Source organism: Centruroides vittatus, unplaced genomic scaffold (genome assembly GCF_030686945.1).
Source record: "Centruroides vittatus isolate TY-2023 unplaced genomic scaffold, ASM3068694v2 contig_879, whole genome shotgun sequence".
NCBI classification, from domain to species: domain Eukaryota; kingdom Metazoa; phylum Arthropoda; class Arachnida; order Scorpiones; family Buthidae; genus Centruroides; species Centruroides vittatus.
Window position 1 is genome coordinate 1,149,633 of NW_027122571.1, and position 19,026 is coordinate 1,168,658.

General features: G+C 29.0%; 1 protein-coding gene across 1 annotated transcript in view; it reads right to left on the reverse strand.

The window, feature by feature from the left end:
- Positions 1 to 19,026, reverse strand: part of LOC136983265 (uncharacterized) — a 134,695-nt gene that overhangs the window by 3,458 nt on the left and 112,211 nt on the right. Inside the window, exons 3-7 of the mRNA XM_067279970.1 lie at positions 9,232 to 9,354; positions 9,013 to 9,120; positions 8,744 to 8,897; positions 1,665 to 1,786; positions 1,408 to 1,586 (exon numbers count right to left, since the gene is read on the reverse strand). Of these exons, the coding sequence (XP_067136071.1) occupies positions 1,408 to 1,586; positions 1,665 to 1,786; positions 8,744 to 8,897; positions 9,013 to 9,120; positions 9,232 to 9,354 (686 nt within the window). The remainder of the gene's footprint in view (positions 1 to 1,407; positions 1,587 to 1,664; positions 1,787 to 8,743; positions 8,898 to 9,012; positions 9,121 to 9,231; positions 9,355 to 19,026) is intronic.

A 19,026-nucleotide genomic window follows, 5' to 3' on the forward strand; every position in this document is an offset into this window, starting at 1 on the left:
TGGTCTGGTTTAACGAATTTGTTTTTTCCTCTCAAGTGAATGAATAAAAACCACCAAAAAAAGAGATAATTGTTGACATATTGTGCAACTTGAACACAAACTATATGGTGTATTTTCTCGAACACATGGCAAATTTCATCACTAATTTTTCTTCAGTTGATTAGTGATGAAATTTGCCATGTGTCCGAGAAAATACACCATATAGTTTGTGTTCAAGTTGCAGAATAAGCACCGGCACGGTTTCATAAATACTACAATGTTGACATATTCTTTGAAAATGTAAAAAAGGGGGAAGCTGGGTGCAAAATGTATAGTTTGGGTGCTAGTCACTGTTTTGGGGCAGGTTTGCAATTTGGGTGCTAAACAATTTGGTAATGAGTGGGCCTACTGTACTAAAACCAACTTAATTTGTCTTTTTACACTCTGTCCCTTTCAAAAATCAAGTGGGTGTGGCACCCAAAAATCCAGACCTTAATCATTACTTATTATCTAAAGTAACAAAATCAGAAGTAAATGTTATTTGTAAAATTTTTTTGTATCTAATTTTGTTCTCATCATTGTGTAAATGTTGTTCACAGCTCTTCTAATGTATATTTGACATACATTAGAATTTACAATTTTGAACATATATTAGATGTAAAAAATGCAATATTCTATATTTTGAATATTCTATTACTCAATTTGTACATGATCCTGAAGATGGCTGCAAACAATGGCCAAAAATGTTAGAAAGAATAAACAATATGCTTGTCAATTTTTGGTTAAGTATGTTATATGTATACAATAACAACAATTTGGGAACATTTTAAATTCAATTTGATAAATATAGAGAAATTTATTTCCAAAAAGAAGTTTTTTCAAACAAAATTTTTATATAGCTAGGGATCATGAAAATGCTTCTATATATATAGGAAAATGCACAATCAACTCATATTTTTTGTAATTATAAGTTACATTTTCATATTTACAGAGAATGAAATAAGAAAATATATCGTTTATAAATTACGATATTCTATAATAACAAACACATCATTTATAAAAAAAACCTCTTATTCACGAAGTTATTTCTTAGTTTTCTTAAATATTTTCAATTCAATTCTAAGCTATTCTCAAAAAACTACAAACAAAATTTAATACGGACTTAAATGGTCAAATTCTCTCATTTTTAAAACAAGTTTAATACTATACATTTAATAATATGTAGTTTTCTATGTAGTATTCTAAAGTTTAAAATCAATTTTAATGTCATATAATAGAAACTTTAAAAACTTGAAATTAAAATTGTTATTTTTAAACTTTAGAATAAAATTTTTATTCTTACACAACAGTTTTATTTTTAACTATGAAAGACGTTAATTTTAAAATAAAATTTTATAAAATATTTAATGTGGAAAAAATAATAATTACCTTATATATGCAGCAGATAACCATCCACTTTTATTAGAGCCACTTCCCCACCACCAATCTCTATATACTGAAGGATCAGTTATCTTGATTCTATCAGTTGCTTTAAAATCAAATTCTTCTGAATCTGTTGCATTGTGATCCCACATAACATCACCATCAACTGGTTCAGAATCATATTCCTAAGAATATACTTTATTTAAAATAGTGATATGGCTGATATTATTTTATAAGAATATATAATTAAGTGTTATATATACCCCACATGAAGAACCAGATCTCCAACTGCAGCTTCTTTGACTATGATAGAGTTCACTGTCAGAAGAAATTTCTTCTTCTGATGATGATAGACTTACTTCTTGACTATCTTGTTCAGAAGGACCTTGATTGCAATAAAAATTATTAGTAAATTTAGCAAAATGCATAAATATTTTGAATATTTTATCATTACTAAATTCTCTAAATGTGAAATTACTTATACTTTATTGATATGATCCAATATCTAATATGAAAAAATGTTCTGTAATTATTACAGAATGTTTTTCACACAGAATATTACGTGCAATAAGTAAACTAGCTACTGGAAAATAAACTATTAAAAAACAAAAACCTTAAATTTCCAGCAAAGTTGCTTGAGTTCTTTTTTCTGCATTCTTTTGTTTAAGTTCGTTTTAACTGATGATGGCTGTTTAAAACAGTCGAAAATGTTATTATTAAATGTTTTTTATTGCTGGAAATTTAAGGTTTTTGTTTTTTAATTTTGAATATTACGTGGATCAGTAAAAGAATCCTAACTAGACATGATGACAAGTGCAAGACTTGACTTTCAATTTTTATGGAGATAGAGCCTTTTGTTGTTGAGTAATACAACTGGCAACTGATAGTTAACAGTTAATGCAAATTAATCCAAAGGTATTTCAACTAAAGATGGAAATATTTGAATGCAAGAATTTAGAACTATTCAATTGTAAAAATGTCTTGTTTCCAAAAATTTTAGATGCATCCTTATTAGCTCGCATAACAGCAAACAAGCCAATTTGAGTTCTAAAAACTAGCATCTTGCTCTTCTGTCAAAACTTCTAATCACATTATAGCAGGGGTCCCCAACCTTTTTGTACCTAAGAGCACATTTTAGAATACCGGTCGGACGGCGGGCACCATTTATTTTTTCAAGGTGAATTTGGAATTGGACATAGTTAATAATACATACATGTAATATACGAAAAACATTTAATTCCAAAAATGTAATTTAACACACACAAGAATATTAACAATAATTTTTATAAAACAAGTTATTACTAAACAATGCATACAAAATCTACAAAGTATAAAAATTCTTTACAAAAAAAAATATAAATCTCAAAGTCAATGTGGTTTTTGGCATTGCATTTCATTGGCCATTGCTTCGTAATTAGAAGAGTATGATGTTATTCCTGCTCGTAAGCAATCGTCAAGGTGTTCATCTGTAAGTCGTGATCTGTACTTTGTTTTCGACAATGAACATTATAAAATCAATGATTCACACAAGTATGTGGAACCGAAAAACTATTTTATTTTATACGCTGCTTTTTTCAAGAATGGAAATTTGTTTCTTTCAACTATATTCCAGAACTTCTCATCTGATACAATGGATTTTAGGATAACGTCGTTCTGAAGATCCAAAATTTTTATCTCTACCCCTCCAGCCTACCCCCTCTGGAGAGACCCGGGATCGAATCCGATCAGGTCGAAAAATCCCCAGGAATTTTCGGGATGGTCCAAGCGGATATGTCGGGCTCTGTCCCTCGTCACCTGATATAGATATATTCATTTATTATAAAGGAGACAAACAAAAATGTACTCGTATTTGAAAAAAGCATAATTTGAAAAACATTTCAAATATTTGTTTTATTTGGGTCTGTAATTAATCAAAAACGACAAAACACCATTTTAAAATGATTTTTATTCAAATAATATATTTATAAATAATATGTAGCCACGTCAAATTTATGTAACCCAAAAAGTAGCCAATGCGCCAAATGATATTTTTTACGCCAAACTAAAAAAAGGGTAGCCAAATTTGGCGCAAAGTGGCCAAATATGGCAACGCTGGATGAGCTCCAGACAAATGTCTGCGTTGTCACGGCAACCATAGAAACGGACCGATTCATTTCATTTTAGGTATGGGAAATTTGGTTGGCGAAGATTTGGCGCAAGGGGAAAAAGAGATCGGTCGCGTTTCGCTTTGTGCTTTTATCTGTGTTGGATGCCATTTCTACTTTTGTGTGGTTAATCATTAAAAATGAGAAAACTTTTACATACCATTTTACTGAAAACTGAAATATTTTTATTTTTATCGTGGTCGCACAGTGGCGGGCACACACAAAACGATCGGCGGGCGCTATGGTGCCCGCGGGCATAGGGTTGGGGACCCCTGCATTATAGTAATACAGAGACCGAGTTATTTTGTGATCTAACTTTTCAAGGAATTTTAATACTCTAATTAATCATTTACTTCAATTTCTGTAATTATCAAAATGTTAATCAACTTATTTTTTAATACTTGATATAAGTTAGTTACTAACAACTCCATACAAGACAAACTGGCATTATCTTATTCTCATTATTTTCATGAATTACATTTGTTACTTGTTCTTGAAAACTTGATTCTTGGAAACTTGTTTGATTCTTGGAAGTTCTTAACTCTGCCTATGGTTAATTCCAACAACAACCCTATATCATATTACCCCTTGTCACATGATTTTCATTTCTTTGACAAGGCTTGAAATTGTTCTCAAAATACAGATTTAGTTGTCATGCTTTGCAATAACTGTTACACCTGGGGATGATTTAACTTATTTGTCTACAAATGGAATTTTAATTTCTCGCTTTATCCAGGTTGTTATATCTTAGTACCCAACAACCTCTTCCATTTCTGTGTTGGACAAGTATTTCTGACTTATGGTAGAATTTAACACAGAAAATTGTTCCATTCCAAAGAATTTTTTTCCACTAAACAGGCTTCTATTTTATTCAGATTCTGTTTTGTTGTAAGTAATGACTTATACGTGAATAATAATTATCAAAATTAATCGACATTATTCACTATAAATCTGATCTTTCACAAAATTCCTACAGTCTAAGGAGGTTACATATGACTTACACACGAGTTTTCGAAAGAACACGATAATTACGTATGATGGTGAAAATAAAGTCTTACATAAGTTCTTTGAGGTTTCCTTTCCTTTTCTTTCTCTTGCATTCACTTTGAAAAATTTGGATGTCTTGAATACGATGGATTCGGATTCTATTTCCCCATTTGAACTTCGCACATGTTAATCCCTTTCCATGTTTGAACGGACGCTCCTACTTTACATTAACCCTTGAACACCTTTGAAGACAGAAGCAAAATGAATATTTTTACGAAGGTTTGTACTTTTATATCTCCTGCCATTGGGTATGATGTGCAAAACACGTGGTCTAGGTTATTGACCAACCAACAGTTATGACGGATAACACCCATCTACACTCTGATACCGTGAAATAAAATGGAATGGTACAACAGAAAAACCTGACATGACATGCGTAACATTGAATAAACGAGAAAAAAAAATATAAAAATAGTGCTTGGGCACTACAGAACCCTGTTCTCTCCACCTGGCCACCCTTATTGTGGATTATGCCAAACCCATAATGGGCACAAAAAAAGAGCCAAAAACAACTCTGCCCACAAAGCAGAGAGTTAAATTTTAAAAAAAATGCCTATCATTTAAATTAGTAATTACATTAACAATGGACTGGCTGTTGTTGCTTCCACTTGTTTCATCTATCTCAGCCACATTCTTGATTACTGATTCTTCTGTCCTTGTAGATGTGTACAGGCAAGCATATATAGTTAGCATAAAAGTCTTACCAATTGAAATATCACACCAAGATTTTTCATTAATAGTTAATCTAATCATGACAAAAATTGGTATGCAAAATAACAACAAGAAGTTAATTGATGGTAAATAAATGTAGTATTCTATTACACCTAAAAAGGTAAAACAGCATTTATGGTGTATTCTAACTGTCCAATAGAATTATCACACATTATATTTATGTAAAATAATTTAAAAAATATCAAATCAAAGGAAACAAAAGTAAGTGTGACACTTGTTTGGTCAAATTGTATTTTATGTTACATTTGAATTTCACTTGAAAGTCTAGCAGAATGGGACACAATAAGAATCTGACAGATTTCGAGAAAGGCCAAATTGAACCTTATCTCCAGATGAAGATAACACCAACTGAAATTGCTAGCTTGATGGGTTAATTACCATAAACAAATACATGCATCATAAAGATGAAAGGACTGGATAAAGTACAATAAATACATGCCAAACTGACAGAAGCATGCCGTTTTCAACTTGCCATCAAAAAGAATAAGTCAATCAACAAAATCAAGAAAGAACTTACATTGTCTGTTTGTTGATCTACCATCCACAATGTGCTAACTGCTGCTGAAAATGTGCATTTGATCAAAATGATACCTGCTTTCTTGCTGAACTTAAAATATAAAAAGGACTGTATGGAATATGGAATAACTACTGGCATAAAGTCTTCTCTTTATGCCATCTTCTCTAGTGAGAAGAAATTCAATCTTGACAGTCTTAGGCTACAAATACTATTGGGCTGATAAGAGACTGGAACCAAGAGTCTTCTCAAAACACGTTTCAGATAACAGATCAATGATGGTTTGGGGATGTTTGGATAAAATGAGCTCATAAATCTCGTAATCATTAAAGGTAAAAACAACTCCAAGAACTATCAAGATATTATACAGTAGAACCTAACCTAGATACACTTGGAGAACTGATTGCAGGGTCAAACATTATCTTTCAACAATACATCACTGTTACAGATTTGACAACTGCAATTCTTGATGCATGGAGGAATTGAACATTTACACAGTTACAAACCTTTATCAATTCAATGCAGAGTCAGTTGTTTCAAATTGTAACTAAAAACAGTGGTAAAACCACTTTTGAACTGGTTTTGTAACAAAAGAAGATAAATGTGATAATTCAAATGAAAAACTCCAATGCAACCCATCTCCATCTTTTTAATTTTCCATGAACTGATTTTGATCATTTCATACCACAACTCAGATATCCCTCACATATATAGTATTTCAAATATGAATTTACTCTGGTGTATTATTAAAGAGTTATTTGCAAAAAATTTAGTGTAACATTTCAATTGGGAAGGCATATTTTGCTGGTGAGCAATAGTGCTGCTTCCACACGAAAATAATTCAGAGAAATTTATTGTTATTTCCTCCATATAAACTGTGATTTATTTGCATTTTAAAATAAGGCTGAAAACAAATATAGGCTTGTTTTCTAGCAGTTTTTATAAGTTATATACTGGAAACTATTGTAATTGTTATAAAGAATAACTGTATTAAAGCTTTCAAATCCATCGATGATTTCAGTGCTTATTGTAGTTTCCTTTCTCCTTAGATGATTTACATACATTTGCCTTGAGTTGGCTTATATTATAAGTTTCATTTTTATGCATCTATTATGTTTTAAAAATTAACAGAAAAATTATTCCATATATAAAACTCTAATATTCTGGTGAAAGTAACAAAATTATTTTATGAAACTTTGATCACCTATTAAGGATTTGCATCACAAGCAATGAAAGTAAAATCAACTGAAAAACTTATTAATAAAATGTTGTGGAGAAAAGAAAACTAAAACATTTTTTTTTTCACTCAAAGGAATAAGAAAAAAGGCAAGATTCATATTTTAAATGATATTTAAATTATATAATTTATACATTCTGTTTCTACAATAGTTTTTGAAATTAAATTTTATCTTATTAGAATGGAATTATGTATTGTAGTGACCTGTCACTTGTATTAATCTGTTTCTTTGCATTATGGATGTTAAGTTTTTTTTTTTGGTTACACTGTATATAATTATTTGCGCCAGTTTCCGTTTTGTGTTTGGAGATCACCTTTTTATTTTGTTAACCTCGCGAGACTCACTGATTGATTGTGATTGTTTACGTATGCAACTAAGGACGATGCCAGCCAATGGGTAAGGGGGCAAGATGATGTAAATTGATAGAGGATATGAATTGTATGTAGGTAAAATAGAAACGATTCATAAAGTTTTAATCATTTACTATGTACCGGAAAAGAAATATCTCAAATAAAACATTTTCTTTAACTTACAAGAAGCCTAAGAAGATTATTTTAATTAAAACTTAGCATTTAAATAACTTTTTCGAATTTCTAGGGGAGGGCAACTGCCCCTCTGCCCCTCCCCCTGGCGACGCCCTTGTATGCAACTCATGACATCAACAAGGGTATAAATGGAGGTGCATCACCTGAGAAAGGATCTTTTGACCTTTCGGACTTGGTTCGTGATAGATATTCGTTGACTCAGCAATACGAGAGGTGTTAGTGGTCAGCTCGAAGAGAGAGATTGGAGACAGTTTGAAGGTGGTGAAGCAATCCATTTTCATCCAAGGCTTGCATGAAGATATGAGTATGAATTGTGTACAAAGTTACCCTAGAAATTTGTATTTAAATCAATAAGCCTGTAAGATCCTGGATTAAATTCTTTTTATTACCTCACATCATATGAGAAAAGTGTAAAGTCCTTTCTTTTTATATTGTATTGCCTATTGCCCAACTTTGGACCCTGTATACATAGGTATATCAGGAACTAACAGTATCAAACTAATATATTTTCTTGAAAAAACTGTCATATTTTTATCACTAAACTAATCTAAACTTAAAGAAAATCATGTCCAATGACAAGATATAATAAACTAAATATTTTTAGAACATCAAGACTTCATGATTTCTGTCAACTCCATAGTTTTGGCTTGATAATTTTTATCAAATTTAAAAAATATCAAGGAGATAATTTTTTCATTTGTTTACAAACATAATTAGCTAAATGCATAACACTTCATTAGCAAAAACAAACTATAAAATTCAAATATGGAAAATTTTGGACAATTAAAAGTTGTGCTAAATTTTGTTACATTATTTAGAATCTAAATATATTATAATACACTACTAAATATATAATATATTTATTATAGTATAATATATTAGCATAAATAATATATTTAGAATCTAAATATATTATTTATTAAAAATATAACATTTCTGTCAGTGGCGTAGTGGGTGTCAGCCGCCCGGGGCGGAGTAAAATTTCGCTGCCCCCTTATTTAGGTATTATTATTATTTATTGTGAAATTTTGCTGTCTCCTTAAAGTGCCGCCCGGGGCAGGCCGCCCCTGCCACCCCCACTATGCTACACCACTGATTTCTGTAGAAAGTACAAAAACTTACCACATAATATTGTTCCTTGTTTGTAGGTAGAACCCAAAGTCTCTAATGCTATTGGTTGACTTATAGATCTACGTAAACGGGCTATTCCTCGATAATGATGTAATAAAAGTTGAAGATGTAAAGCACAGAGATTAATTGGCGAAGGGAATGAAACCTAATTCAAATAAAATATATTATTAGATATAAATAAAATAATCATTTAGTTCTCTTTTTTAATATTTGAAAAATCAATTTCAAGTCAAATCAGTCAACATTTACTACATTAGTACCTGTTCAGTTGTTGGAGTATTATGCGGTGTTAGTAACATAAGTGATTGCTCCATTCCATAATTGTGTTTTAAATCTTTCTTAATATTTATATCATTTGAATGTGACAACTAAAAAGTAAAGAATGCTAACTTTAAAGAATAGATTAATAAAATAAAATAATGAATTGCATTCATTAATATATTTTACATTGAAGTTTCATATTAAAACAAATATCTTACAACAGAATCTGCTTCAGTTAAATTTTCAACATCTTCTGTCAAGTCACTTTCTTCAATGATGTTAGGAGTTGATAATTCCTCTTTTAAGATAGAATGACAATTCTGATAAACAGTTGGATTAATCTGAAGATTTACAATAATAAATTACAATAAATACTTTTAATTAATTTGAATATTTATATAAAATATATATATGTATCTAGTATACAATGATAGATAACTACTACATTATAAACATATTTTGAATTAGAAATATAAGCAAAAATTTTGTATATATTAAAATTTATAAATATAAATTATTGTTGGTAATTAAATTTTTATATTTATTTTAGAATTTTTGTAAATCTCATATAATATGAACTGCTAAAAAGACTGCATTACATTGAGATAGGAGATGTATCTATATCAGGGCTTCTTAAACTTTTTTATTCACGACTCCATTTATGATTGTGATTTTTTCGCGACCCCCCCCCCCCCAATATAAAATAGAGATATATAAATATTTTGCAATATATGTATGAAATACAATGAAAATATACATATATATTGAAGATATATACAAATTTGCAAAAACAATAATGGTGTACTACCACAGTTCACTCTTGTGTTACAATGGAACAGACACAACTGAATACACTGAAAAGCAACAACACTACACTAGTTCACACTACAATCAGTGTTGCTGAATCGTTGTCTCGCTGCACCAGAAGTGACACAAAGTGCAACTCACGAAACCTACGACACAAAGCATGCCATTTTCAAACTCTCGCAAATTACTTTCAATATTTTGCATTAAAATCTCGTAACCCCAAGATTTCGCTAAGCGACCCCAAATGAAGTCACGACCCATAGTTTAAGAAGCCCTAATCTATATATATATAATCGAGACGAGTTGATAATAATAATAATAATCAGCGCAGAGCCCAAACAGTTAGGAGTTGAAAGTTTTGGTATACACAGTTAGGGTATATCACAAGAACGCACACTAAGAAGGGATTTTTCAAAATTCCTCCCACGGGGGAGAGGGACAGAATTAAGGCTTAACACTTCCATCAACAATGGAAGTGTTAAGTAACAATGGAAGTGTCAACAATGGAAGTGTTAAGAGAAAGCGGCGTGCAAGACGCAGATGCAGTTTTTTTTGTTTTTGCGAGAAATTGAACATATTTTTAGACCCATCTAAAAATTATGTAATTAGTCTGGAAACAGGGGTGGACCCAATTCTTGCATTCTGTGAAAATGGGTAAGGTTGACTATAACGTAATAATCTTAATCTTCGCTATCGTTACTTTTGCCCGAGCAACGCCGGGCCTACCTGCTAGTTATTTATAAATAACTATTAAATTTTGATTAAAGAAGACAGGTGATGTTATATTGAATGAAGGTATTCTCATTAAAAATAATTAAATTTACTAAGACTATAAATTAAATTTGTTGATAAAAAAAAAAAAAAAAAACAAGAAAGTGCTTGCAGTATAAAGAAAATTTACTTTAACGCTGAACTCAGTGCTGTTTATCAGAAGTAAATTTGTTGATGTATTTATATATGAAAATAAAATGTAATTTTTTATATAAATGTTTTTCATATGTAAAAAAATTTGTTCACCATTAAAAATTTAATTTCTAAATCAAATCATATTTTGTTTAATTAAATTTCATTATATTTAATATAATATATTTATGTTGCATGAAAAATGTTAATAAAAAACCTTTTAGTGATTTAGTGACATCAGAATTTCATATTATGTCATCTAAATATTTAAAAAATAGATTCATTTTCATATTTGATCTATATTTTGTGCGCATTTATTTTTATTTTTAATGACAAATTTTCATAGCAGAAAAAGTATATAATATTATATTATATATTACTTAATATTAATATTATATTATATTACTTAATATTATATTATATTATCATTAAATAATGTTAATTATTTAATGAAATAAAACCTATATTTTAAAAATAATTCTAATATTAACTTTTATAATATTGAATGATGGAGAAAATTATGAAACTTTATCATACAAAATAATTTGACTGAATACTAAACAGTTATCTCCAAAATGGATAATTTTGTTGAATAAAATTTTCCCAAAAAACTTTTGAAATATAATAAACTCCATTATATAGCTGAAATTCTCATAAATGTTATGAAAAAATCCCTGAATAATTCTTTCTTGGGATGTTTAATAGAGCAATAAATTTCCTTGGTCAATTATTTCTAAGGATTTGTCTGCATTACTCTAATTTTAAAAATAAAAAAAAATCCAAAGTTTGTATAAAATTTAAGCTGTAATCACTTATAATATTTGAATTTAATGACAATTGAAAATTCAATATTCAAATTTTTCATGTCTCAGCATATGAGTCAGATGTATAAAAGAGAGAGTGATAAATTTTAATGAATATGCAAATCTGAGATTAATTTGACATGGAGTGATAAGATTAATTTGAGCGGTAAAATCAACCATAGATTAATAAACTTATTGGATTTCAATTTGAAAAAATTGTAGATTTATAAATTCCAATGTTGTCCATCTATCTGTCTTTCCTTAATCTAGAGAATGGAGTTAGATAGATGCAATCCGAGACCAGATATGGAAAGCTTAGGGGCAGGAGACTCCGATTAACTGTATATGATCTTTCAATGCAAACCAGAAGTCAAGTTATTTATACTCAAAATTCCCCCTGTAAGGAGTTAGATTAACATGATGGCATGACTTTTTTGCTAAGAGGAAAAGTGTGATGTACAGGGGCTTGCTAATAGGAAAAGTATTAGGTATAGGGGCAATACACTACTAATTTGAGGTGAAGCACATATTGTTACATAACTCTGGATATCTTCTATTTTGAAGTTAAGACAATGAAGAAAATATACACATTTTCAAGTCTATGTTTAATCAATTTTCACCAACCACAGAAGTAACAGCTAAAAACACATGAAGAAAAACTTCACAAAAAGTCAAACAGTAAGTAGAAAATTCACATGGTTAAAACGATATCAACAAGTGAAGCACATATATTTTAAATTAAATAAATTTAAAAAATATGATTAAAAATTGCAGCCTAAATAGTTGCTCATTATTAATCTATTTTTCAAAAAATACAATAAAAAACAAATTGACAAAATACTTTGGTTCTGTCAACTATGAATATAAATTTTATGTTATAATCTTTCTATTACTCAAATTCTCTTTCTACTTAACTAAGATTTGCAGTATTAATATATTTTTATAGTGTTTACATAACATAATTAATATAAATTTGAAGTTACTTTTCCTAAATTATTAATTTATTTAAGATAACATTACTTATTATTATAGTATCTGTATACTTTTTAAAGAAGACAAATGTATGACAGTAATATTAAGTACAAATATTTATTTTAATTTAGGAGCTTATCAATAAAATTTTATAATATAAAGTTTTTTACATACTATTTTGAAAATAAAAAAATTTTTATTATGAGAATTACATTAAAAAAATCCAGCAAAGAGTTGCTTAACTTTCCTGGAAACATTAAAAACTGTGTGTGTGTGTGTGTGTGTGTGTGTGTGTGTGTGACATCATCTGTTATGACATTTTATTATTAACAATTTTATATTTTTAGTTATTATAAAATGGCAAAAAGCTTAATTTTGAGGGTAGGGATGGGTTTTATAAAAATTTGTAAATGTTACTATGAGTTAAATTGTCATTAAGTCAGACTCTACTTGAGATACAACACACAACTCCCCTTTATCTCTCCACCCCATCAAACTTTAACTAGCAAAATTTAATATCATCAATCCCCTTAATATACAAACCTCCCGGCAAAATTTCAAAAATTTTTGACAAAAAGCACAGGAGTTATTAATCTTTAAAGAGGATGACGAAATTGTGCCCCTCACATACACATCAATACATGCAAAAAAAAAAACTCAAATTTTTTTGAATTTCTGGGCATTTCATGGTCCCAAGTCCAAAAATGTAAAAATCTTGGGAGGGTCATTTTTTAACTGATCACTATACTTTTCCTCTATTATATATAACAGAGCTGGGAAAGTAATAACCTCTTCATATTAAAAGAATAGATACTGCATAATTTGAATATATTTAAACTTGTAGAAATACCACCTGTCAGTTATGTTAATAATTATAAACTGCATAAAATAACTCATAATTATTAATGTGACTTACAAATTTAATTTCCATATATAAATTTAGAAATTATTAATAAACCTGTAAGTAATATTGTTTTAAAAAAAATATAACTATTTTCTAAAATAATATAAAAAATACTGTAACTTTCACTGAGAAATTATTATGAAATTATAATTAATTATTTACAGTAATTGAAATTTGTTATTTCATATACTGAAAGTTAATTTTAAAAATTTTTGTTGCATGTTATAATCTAGCAATATAATAGTTTAATGTGATTTATTAAAGAATTAAATATAGAACCAACTGACAGTACAGTATTCAGTATGAATACAAGTTTTACAAGAATAATTAAATATTGAAAATGGATCTTTTTCCTTCTAATACAAAGCTATATACATATAATAAAATTATTTTTTAAAATAATAACTGTATTTGAATATATATGTTCTATGTATATATTCTATAATGTGTTATTGAATATTACAATAGATCACAAATATATAACAGACTGTAAAAAAGCAAACAATATGACAAATGAGCAACAAATGATTTGTTGCTCATTTGTCATATGAAGCATATTTGTAAAATTTGTAAATAATGAAACACATTTCATGGGTTCAAAATTCTGAAATTTCATTACTCAAAAACAATCTGTGAGAAAAAATTTTATTCAAAAACATTATCTTGTCCTTTTTGACATCCTTTTCCTTTTTTAAAGATGATACTTCTAATTATAAGTGTCTTACAATATTCTTAGAAGTATCTGCTGCCTCTAAGCTGATGTGCAACCTCTCATCTGCAACTTGACACAGAAAATTAGAGATGATACATTAATATTATTATGTATCCATTTAGAGATCTATTCTGAGTTTATTGCTAAGTTAGCAACATTGTTACAAATTGATTATTGCTAAATCTTGTTATCAGATATTACTGAATTATTAGAATTTAGATGATTCACTACTATGATAAGAAATAATTAACTACTAGAGATATTGCTGTATTCTTTTAAAAATGATAAACTATATCTTATTTTATCAACATTTTGGCATAACAATAATCAATAGAAAAATAATTGTTGAACAGAATGTAATATACCAATTCCATCCAACAACAAAGATATTTCACATAAAAACAAAGACTCATATAACGAGCAATTATTTATTGAGATATCATCACAATGCCGGGCTGCAATTTTTAATCATAGTTTTAATTTATTTCATTTAAAATATATGCTCTCCACCCCAAATTAGTAGTGTCTTGCCCCTGTACATCATACTTTTTCATTAGCAACAGAGTTGTGCTGATCATCTATTAACTGCTTTCAGGAGAACTTTTGAATTGAAATAACATTTGGTTTGCACTGGAAATTCATATATAGTCAATTGTAGCCTCCCATCCCTAAGGTTTCCACTGGTCTTAGATTTCATCTATCTAATTCTGTTCTCAAGAGTAAGAAAAGTCAGACAGATGGAAGGATGACAGTGGGAATTTACAATTTTTTTCAAATTGCAGCCCAATAACAAAATAGATCACACTATTTCACATAAGAACAAAGATATTTCACATAACTAAAAATATGAATATATCATTATTTTAATAGAGAATCATTTTCTGTTTATGCTATACAGATCAGCTAAGTGTCAGTTGTTTCAGTGTGAGATTCACAGTACTGAAGTAAACATCATGGTCTCACATTTTTGTCCTTAAATCTCAGTTTTCTTTTTATGGCAAAAAAACAAATGATGCATCTTTTAGTTTGTTCTTTCATGTTAACCTAATTTAATTTTAGCATGTCTTATTATTTATTTGTATCTAAGCTCTATAAGAGTAAAAGGCATATTCATATAATGTGAGATGATTAAATATATAGTTTATTCAATTTTTGTTATTAAAAGACTTAGTAAATAGCAAGTTTGGTAATTTTTTCAGGAAAAATTAGTATATTTAATTTTTTTGAATTGGCAGTACTGGTTGTACCCAAATATTGCCACTTGTTTGAGCATCCAGCAGATACAATTAAAACAGCAAAGAAAGCAATGTGATTGAATAATAAAGAACATTCTAAGTGTAATAACCAGCAGCAGAGTATAAGTAAAAACTGAACACTGGTAGTTGGTTATGGGTTCACACCTGACCAATGTACCTAGCTGGCCATATAGAGTTTTCTAGTTTTATTCAGTGTCTAACACCTAAATAGGAGCCAGTTTTCCATAGAAAGTCCCTCTGGGAAGTATCTCAAATGCTAAATTGCTCATTTGTTATGTTGGTTTATTTTATTAATACAATCCTGAATTATATAGTCAGTTTGCAAGATAATGAAGAAAATGTGTAATGAAACTTGTTCTTATGTGAATTAATTTACAAAAAAATCTATTCAGTTGTATTTTGACCAATTGTAGTCTATTACTATGTAACTCAGGCCATATTTATATAAAATAGTAATCTCAATCTTTCAGGATAATTCTCACTCTTCTAGTTATGGGATCTCATTCATGCACAAAAGGACCCTTGGTAGCTCTGCAAATATGTTATTTTCAGCAATAAACAGGCAACATTTTAATGATTAAAACAATTTATTTAATCAATTTATTGAACATGTTAGAAATTAAATATGAAATAACTAAGAATAATCATGAATATACATTTATTATTCTTCACTAGTTTGTCATTTGTCATTGTCATTCACTATTTGTCATCAATTCTTTAATTTCTTATTGCATAAGAAATTAAAAAATAGTGTGAAGGAATTTTAAAAAAAGTATTCAAAAATAGATATGTCTACCTGGAAGCAAATTTTAATCATATAGATTTGGAAAAGTTATTCTTATAGCAGACTTATAGGAATTTCCTAGAAATCTTCAATAACAGAAAATGTGTATTTGCAATATATATGGGAAGCAATTGTCCAAGATAAAGAAAAATCCAAACAATTTGATCTAGCTTACAAATTATACTAGTACAGATACATTTTAAATTTAATTCTATAACAAACTAAACATGTAAGACACAGAATTAGTATTGAATGATTTATACTTTGCCAATTTCTAGTTTTTCTAGAATGTTTTCAAGTTATAAAACATTCTAGAAACAGAAATGTTTTTAGAAATCATTTAATACAAAATTTTTAATATTTTTTTATATATTAATAAAGGGATGTTCATATATTACATCATCATAATCAGCACAAACACCTTTTATTAATAAAATACATATAATTAATTTGAAGTTTTATCTATTTCTTAAATTGTTATATTAATATATACAATTTTTATATCATTTACAATATATATGTAAGATATCAAGTTCGAACAAGTCCAGTGGGTAGGATTCAAATAATTTAACCAGATCACTGCAATAATATAAAAACAATATTCATTTATAAGTTTTTGTTCAGAACTGCATAGTATTTTTTCACACTAATGAACTCTGCACATTGAAAAAACATACAAAATAATAATAGTGGTAGCAAAAATAAACTAAAATACACAATACAACATTCTAAAACAAATAGTGAAAATGGCTATATTTTATTGTGTCCAACAGCTATGAATATCTGAATGAGAATAAGTCAATATTATCCAGGAATTGGTTAAAAATATTTGCTAATGTAACAAAAAGGAATATAAAAATATTACATATAAAACTAAGTATTCCTGACGAAAAGTTGTTGTGCTACAGCACTAGTATTATTGTAAATTTTCTTTTTTGTGTATGTTTCGTTTGTTCTGTATCGGGTCATATATTGCAGTGGTCAGCAACCTTTCTGACCTCATGGACCACTAAACTCACAATTTTGAATCTCACAGACCACTATCATGAATTTTTTTTAAATGATACAAAATCTGTAGAATAATGATCATAAAAGTTCAATTTTACTATATTAATATGAAACTTGCATGTTTAATTATAACAAATTAACGCAAGCCTACAGTTCATTGCTGCTTGTTTGAAATAAGTTTATGGGTTCTTAGCGCTTTTCCATGAAGGACAACAATCGCACTCACAATATTGTTTATTGTTCATTATTTATTGATAACAGTCACTCGTATTTGGATTTAGATTTGAATAAAAAACCCCAATGAGTGAAAAAAGCAACTAAACATTCTTCATTTCTTTCGTAATACTTTGTGTAACCTTCAGTTGATCAATGTCCAAATTTCTCCATGGACCATCCAAATCTTGTGGACCATCAATGGTCTGCAGACCAACGGTTGCCGATCGCTGATATATTGTACTAAATTCATTCTCTTCTGTTTTGTATCAGGACATCACATTTTAATGTGGTGCATATTTTATATTTGCAGATTGAGTGAGGGTTGGACCACGTTTGAATAACGTACTCCCTAATGGTGCGAGGTATAAATCCAGATGTTTCATCATGGGAAGCCATTCTTTTCGTTTGGGGTCTCCTGTTTCTACATACCTGCCACGAGTGAGAAAAAAATCAGTCACCAGTGAAAGGATTTGGATGCTAGGAAGTTGGACTAAGTAAAAGACAATCTAATTCCATCTCATGATACAATCGTCGACAAGGAATGAGTGCTCAGTGACAAGGGAACTAATAAGGACAAGTGTAAGACTTTTATTTTTTTTAATATCGTAGCCAATTGTGGTGTTCTCATCACACATGGAACTATTCTTGTAATTGTACAGAGGATATGAGAGTGGGGGTTGAACGACCACTAAGTTCATTGTGTATATATTTTTATTTTTATGTATATACACGTTTGCCATTGTAAATTACCGTAAGGAAACCCACTAAGTCTCTTGTATTAGGACCTACTACATTGTAATTACACAGAATAAATTTTATTTCCTCATTCATTAAAATTTGTATAAAGTCCTTGTTGTTTTCCCCTGCCTTTACCCTACCCACATACCTAGTATACTACAGTATATGAGTGTAGAACAAAGTAACAGTAAAACTATGATTTACAATAATTTCATATTGTCACTTGATTGGCATCATCTTTTGAGGCTTTCTTTTGCTTTTATCCAAGGAAGGTTATGTGATTAATCCTTAATCCCTAATTGTGATAGATAGTTGCAGATGTAAGTTACTACTGATGATTGTGTGCAATAATAACTATCTTACTTATCTCACATGTTCTCAATATCACCCAACACTTATATCCATATCTGTCAATTTGTGATTTAACATTTTTGTCTATTAAAATTAGAACTGTTAACAAACTATTGTTCTGTTGTGCACAAAGTGTGAGACTAGTTCATATTAATACATACAATATGCATTGTTTTTTACTCTCTTCAAATAAGTATATAATGCATATTTTATATATATGTTGACAAATGATAAAATAATTTTTGCACTAATGATAAAGGTTGTCTTTAGTTACAACAAAGTAAATGGCTCTAGGCACTGGCAAAGCAAATATATGCTTGGGCTGCACATTTTCAGGGGCAGTATTTCTCCAATATACAATCCTATAAAAAATAAAGAAATTAAAATTGAACTTTGATATGAGGACCTTGACATGTAAGGTACTGGAGGAGCTGTGGAATGCATAAAGTAATAGATTGTTGATTTATTTGTGTAAGATGACATCCTCACATAATCCAACTGGAGTATGATGGCAGGGATCTTAATGGGTTTTATATCTGGTGTCAACCTGCTGGAAAAT